The following is a 5,736-nucleotide window of genomic DNA, read 5'->3' on the forward strand; positions in this document are numbered from 1 at the left end:
ACCTTGGCTTATGGTTACGAGGGCTGTCCTCGAGTGATCACGTTAACCGATTTACTTCCTACGCTCTCCAAATGCCATATATATATATACATTCTCATACTCAGATAATATAATCTTTATCCCTGATCCTTGTGCGAAATTCCCATTTTGCCCCTGGCCTTCCGCATTGTTTCCATGAACCATTTTGCGAATTCCTCTTTTTACCCTTAACCTTTCCCGATATTTCCATACTACTCATATTCATAACCAACTTATACATTAAAATAATTTTGGGAGATGGTCATTCCCTTAGCTTTGCCACGACTACCTTGAAATATCCGAACGTATAAAATACGGGATATAACAACTCATAAGTCAACATAATCACAATAGTAATTCACGATATAGGAAAGAATTTAAGAAGATTACAGTCAGGGCGTCTCAACAACATTGGGGGCCTAAAGCCAAACTTTAGAGAGATGCCCTATACTTTTTCAAAGGAAAGATCGTCATATATAATTTGATTTAAAGTCTACTTCTCTAGCTTTTTTAGATGCGAAGTCATTAATTACTATTTTATAATCGATTTGTTCTAGCAATTCATTTTCAATTTAATATAGCTAATTCATTCAATCTATCTCGAAACATTGCTGATCTTACGTAAGATTTTCTCAATTTTAATTTTTAAAAACTTATTTCTACTGAGACAACAATTATATATATAAAACACATCTTTAAGAAAAAATGAGGCCCAAAAAAAAAAAATTGGAGCCTCAAGCATTGCTTTATTAACCTTATAATCAAGCCACCCCCGATTATTGCAGCTTTGAAGCAAGTATTAGCACTCGACTCCAAACAAATTTTGTAGTTAAAGAAAGAACAGTGTTACTCCCCAAATAGTAAAACCGTCGTATAAAGGGAGTATTAACTATTGGGTTGAATGGGTCAATCTTTCCCTCCACGATGAAACCATAAGCTATGCAGCTATATATTTACCAGCTTCAGTGATCAGCTAAACATCCAACCATTCTTGCATCTCATCAAACATTTCATCCAATGGATACTCAATGTATTATTCAGGGAGATTCATCTGCTTCCCAGTTCTCTCACTCACCCCATTGGAACTATGATGTATTTTTGAGTTTCAGAGGTGAAGATACCCGAAAAACCTTCACTGGTCATCTTTATTCCAGATTGTGTCAAGTTGGAGTTAATACCTTCATAGATGATGAGGAGTTGAGAAAGGGCGAGGTGATTTCAAGGGAGCTAGAGAAATCAATTGAAGAGTCCAGGATTTCAATTGTTGTTTTCTCAAGAAATTATGCTTCCTCTAGTTGGTGTCTTGATGAACTTGTTAAGATTCTCGAATGCAAACATAAGTTAAAGGAGGTAGTTTTGCCTATTTTCTATGATGTTGATCCTTCTCAAGTGCGCAAGCAAACAGGGTGCTTTGGTGAAGCTTTGGCTAAACACAAGGAACGATTTGGGACTGAAAGAACGGAGAAGTGGACGGCTGCACTTACTGAAGCTGCAAATTTATCTGGATGGGATTTGCAAAATGTTGCTAACGGGTACGGTTTCTTGATCCTACTTTATACATTGTGAAGCAAACTCATAAAAACTCATATATATAATCTATGTTACGCGAAAGTTTTTTTTTTCCATTATTAGTTATTGTTGATATTATACTGTTTTCTTATTGCTAAAATTTTTTAGGTATGAATTTAAATTTATCGAGAATATTATTGAACAAGTCCTACAAGTGCTCAACCAGACACCTCTGGATATTGCTTGGCACGCAGTTGGACTAGATACTCGTGTCAAAGAGATAGATTTGTTGTTGCAAAATGAATGTGAAGATGAAGTTCACATGGTTGGTATGTATGGTGTTGGTGGTATAGGGAAAACAACTCTGGCAAAAGCTATCTACAATCGAATATTTCGACACTTCGATGGTAGTTGCTTCTTATCGAATGTTAGATCAGAAGCTGAAGCACCATCTAATGGTCTGGTCAAGCTGCAACAGAAACTTCTTCGTCAAATTCTCAAAAATAAGGATTTTGAAATTAACAATGTTGCTGAAGGTATCAAACTAATCAAAACAAGATTTGAGTCAAAAAAGGTTCTAATAGTTCTTGATGATTTGGACCACATGAGACAATTGCATGCCTTAGCAAGAGATCGAAGTTGGTTTGGTTCAGGTAGTCTCATAATTATTACAACCCGAGACAAGCATTTGCTATGTGGGCTTAGAGCAAATGAGAGATACGAGGCCAAACTATTAAATGACAATGAAGCTATGCAACTTTTTAGTTGGCATGCTTTTAACCATCTTTTTCCACCACAAGAATATGTTGAGCTGGCCCAAGACATAATCAAATATTCTAGTGGTCTACCATTAGCTCTTGCGACATTGGGTTCACATTTGCAAGGAAGATGCGCAGAAGAATGGAGATTTGAATTTGAAAAGCTAAAAGCAATTCCTCATAGTGATATCCATGAGATTCTCAAGATAAGCTTTGATGGACTTGATGATGATACTCAGAGTGTTTTCCTTGATATTGCGTGCATTTTTCATTGGTTTTACAAGGATGAAGTTACCAAAACATTAAATGCATGTGGTTTTCATTCTGAAAGTGCAATTTCAACTTTGGTCCGAAAATGCTTGCTCCAAAGGGATATGTATCAGTTAGTGATGCATGATCTGGTCCGAGATATGGGAAGAGAAATCGTTCGCATGGAATCACCCCGAGACCCTGGAAAACGAAGCAGATTGTTTAGCCCACAAGCAGTCCATGACGTTCTACAAGGAAATAAAGTTAGTAAAATCTTTATCTTTATCTTGGTTATACCTTCTTTGTTTCATTTTAATTTTCTATTACTCATAATTTCTGTTGTCACCACAAGAATTCAGTTCATTTGGTTAGTAAGTTATTTCTAGTTGTTTGCCAACCCATGTAAACTAGAGATGAGCATTTGCTAAGTCTAAATAACTCATGAAAAGGAAAAATTACCAAAGAAAATTCACCTATTTTATCTTCTGTTTATTTTGTATACGATATTATATTTAATGACGATCAGCGTTGATGTTATTACTTTTAGAACTATATAGGCAAATATTCTTTAAACATAGTCTAATTTATATCTAAATTGGTACCAGGTGTCTCATACTATACTATCAGGTGTCTTGATGTTAGTTGTCCTCTTTGTTAATCTTTTTATTTTTCTTACTTAATGCTGTTAGCTAATATTTGAAGAGTCTTATCTTGCTTTTTGAGCAATTTTACATTTTTTTACATCTTCTGATGCGTAAATTCATTTTCCATGAGGGAAAATGTATTCACTTTCTTTGCCCTTCAATTTGTATAAAGCATTTTTCTCTCTTAATTTCTGGGACATAACATGATCTTAAGGAGCTTTTCTTTTTTACCAAATCAGGGTTCTGAAAAGGTAGAAGTACTGAAGGTGGAAGGACTGGCATTAAGTGGAGTGAGCTTAAGCACCAAAGCATTTAAGAAAATGAAAAATCTTAGGGTGCTTATAATTGATGAATTACATATTAGTGGAGATTTTGAGCTGTTGTCCAAGGAGCTCAGATGGTTGTCGTGGCTAAAATGTCCTTTAAAGTGTATACCATCAAAATTTCCAGCTGAGAAACTAGTAGTTCTAGATATGAAAGAGAGTAATATCCAAGAATTTGGATTGAATTTGAAGGTTTGTTACTCAAATTTACAGTTTCATATGTATAATGTATTAGTATAGCAACTGGTGAAAGAAAATCTAACTTGAAAGTATATCTTGTTTGCTTGTAGCATTGTAAAAGTTTGAAGAATATGGATCTCTCTTATTGCAAGCGCCTTAAAAGAACACCAAACTTCAGTGGTTCACAAAGCCTTGAGACTTTGCGGCTTCGTGGTTGCTCAAGTCTGAAGGAGATCCATCAATCAATTGGAAATTTAGACAGACTAATTGATCTAGATTTGAATGGTTGCAAAAAGCTTACAGATCTTCCGCGCAACATATGTCAGCTAAAATCCCTTGAAAACTTAAACATTGGAAGCTGCTCATCTATACATGCACTGCCAGTTGACCTTGGAGATATGCAAAGTCTAAAAAAACTTTTGGCACTTTATACAGGTATAAAACAATTGCCCAGATCTATTGAACTGCTAAGAGATCTTGTAATTTTGGAAGTGGGAGGTCAAAATGAAGAGGCAAACAGGAGTTTTTTTCAAAGAAAAGTCCATCGCGTACAATCCTTGTCAACTTCTATTTCGCAGTTAAGCATTACATATTGTGGTTTGTCTGAGGAAGATATTCCTAGGGATATTGGGAGTTTATCCTCCTTACTTTCTTTAGATTTGAGTGGCAACAATTTCCAGTGTCTACCCTTTAACTTTTCTAAGTTAGGATGCTTGGAGTCCTTGAAATTGAGTGACTGTGAGAATCTTCAAACACTCCCATCAGTATCTAAGTTAGAAAATCTTAAGAAATTTGAACTTGTAAATTGCAAGAACTTGGTTAAGATTACAGAGTTGGACAATCTCCCAGTTTATATAGAGGAGCTCAACATGCTTAATTGTAGTTCTCTGCCGAATCCATTCAACGAAGGCTTCTTTAGTGCACGTGCTCTAGCATTTCCATGCAGAAAAGATCGAAATCGGGTTAGTCTCTCTCTCTCTCTCTCTCTCTCTCTCTCTCTCTCTCTCTCTCTCTTCATCTACTATCATATTAATAATCTTGTATCAATTCGTGTGATGAAGCAGGGGTTAAATATTTATCCCCAATGCAAAGAGGTTCCAGAATGGTGCCAAAATCAAGTAACAACTTCATCTATTTGCTTTACTATGCCACCCACACACAATAAGGAGTATCAGTTTTTAGGAATGATTGCCTGGTGTGCTCGCAAGTTTGTCAAAACAGTCTCTCCGGGCGGGTTTAGTTTTTCTAAAAACAAATCTTCAAGAAGCTACTACTGGCCTTATGATCGTGCAATACCTGGTGGAAATGTAGAGCTATCATGTGTACAATACATATCTTCCTTACAGACACCTTTTTATGGGCAGATCAAAGCTGGAGACAAGATACAAATTAGTGAGTGGGGTACAGAAATTACAGTAAAGAAGATAGGGGTTCATCTGTTATATTTAGACAAACAAGGTAAAGTTACATCCTTGCCGGCAGTGATGGATCATTCTGATTCGATTAAATGAAGATGGGAGATGACTGAAATTAGTTCCTAGGAATGTCTTGAATAAGTTTCACTTGAAAATTGCAAAAAATTAGTCAAGATTGCAGAGTTGGACAACCTCCCTTCTATACAGGAGATCAACATGATTATTTGTACTTCTTTGCAGAATCCATTCAATCAAGGCTTCTTTACACTTGCTCTAGCATTTTTTTTTATGTAGAAAATATCGAAAAGGGTTAATCTCTTTTATGATCCCCTCTTTCTTTTTTCTCTGCTATAGTATTATTACTCCATCCATTCCAATTTAAGTGTCCTATTTTCTATTTTAGTCCATTCCAAGATAAGTGCCACTTTCTAAAAGAAATGGTCTAATCTAGCGCTCACAAGATAGGCAATCCAACGACCATCCACGACAACTAAGAGAGATAACATGGAGAGATCGACTTTTATGTAAATATGGATGTTTTTATAAAAAAAAGTACTCACTTCTTTTAATAGAACACGTAAAGGATGCCAAGAGATATATAATAATTGCATTGGTCTCGTTAGCTACACCACTCCTGAAT

At 35.7% G+C, this 5,736-nt stretch overlaps 1 protein-coding gene across 1 annotated transcript; it reads left to right on the forward strand.

Moving 5' to 3' along the window:
- Positions 1–822: 822 nt before the first annotated feature.
- On the forward strand, positions 823–5,368 carry LOC132606777 (disease resistance protein RUN1-like). Its single transcript, XM_060320412.1, has 5 exons — positions 823–1,550; positions 1,696–2,797; positions 3,418–3,693; positions 3,792–4,643; positions 4,746–5,368. Exons 1-5 carry the CDS (start codon positions 1,036–1,038, stop codon positions 5,190–5,192), a joined length of 3,192 nt encoding a protein of 1,063 aa, XP_060176395.1. The 5' UTR covers positions 823–1,035; the 3' UTR covers positions 5,193–5,368.
- The last annotated feature ends 368 nt before the right edge of the window (positions 5,369–5,736 follow it).

The sequence above is a fragment of the Lycium barbarum genome, chromosome 8 (genome assembly GCF_019175385.1).
Source record: "Lycium barbarum isolate Lr01 chromosome 8, ASM1917538v2, whole genome shotgun sequence".
NCBI classification, from domain to species: Eukaryota; Viridiplantae; Streptophyta; class Magnoliopsida; order Solanales; family Solanaceae; genus Lycium; species Lycium barbarum.

What these genes read in the sequence shown, in the direction of transcription:
- LOC132606777 (XM_060320412.1), top strand. Translation starts at nt 1,036, where the DNA reads ATGGATACTCAATGTATTATTCAGGGAGATTCATCTGCTTCCCAGTTC. An exon ending in ACGTTCTACAAGGAAATAAA is followed by an intron (nt 2,798 to 3,417) that starts GTTAGTAAAATC and finishes TTACCAAATCAG; the next exon opens with GGTTCTGAAAAGGTAGAAGT. An exon ending in AATTTGGATTGAATTTGAAG is followed by an intron (nt 3,694 to 3,791) that starts GTTTGTTACTCA and finishes GTTTGCTTGTAG; the next exon opens with CATTGTAAAAGTTTGAAGAA.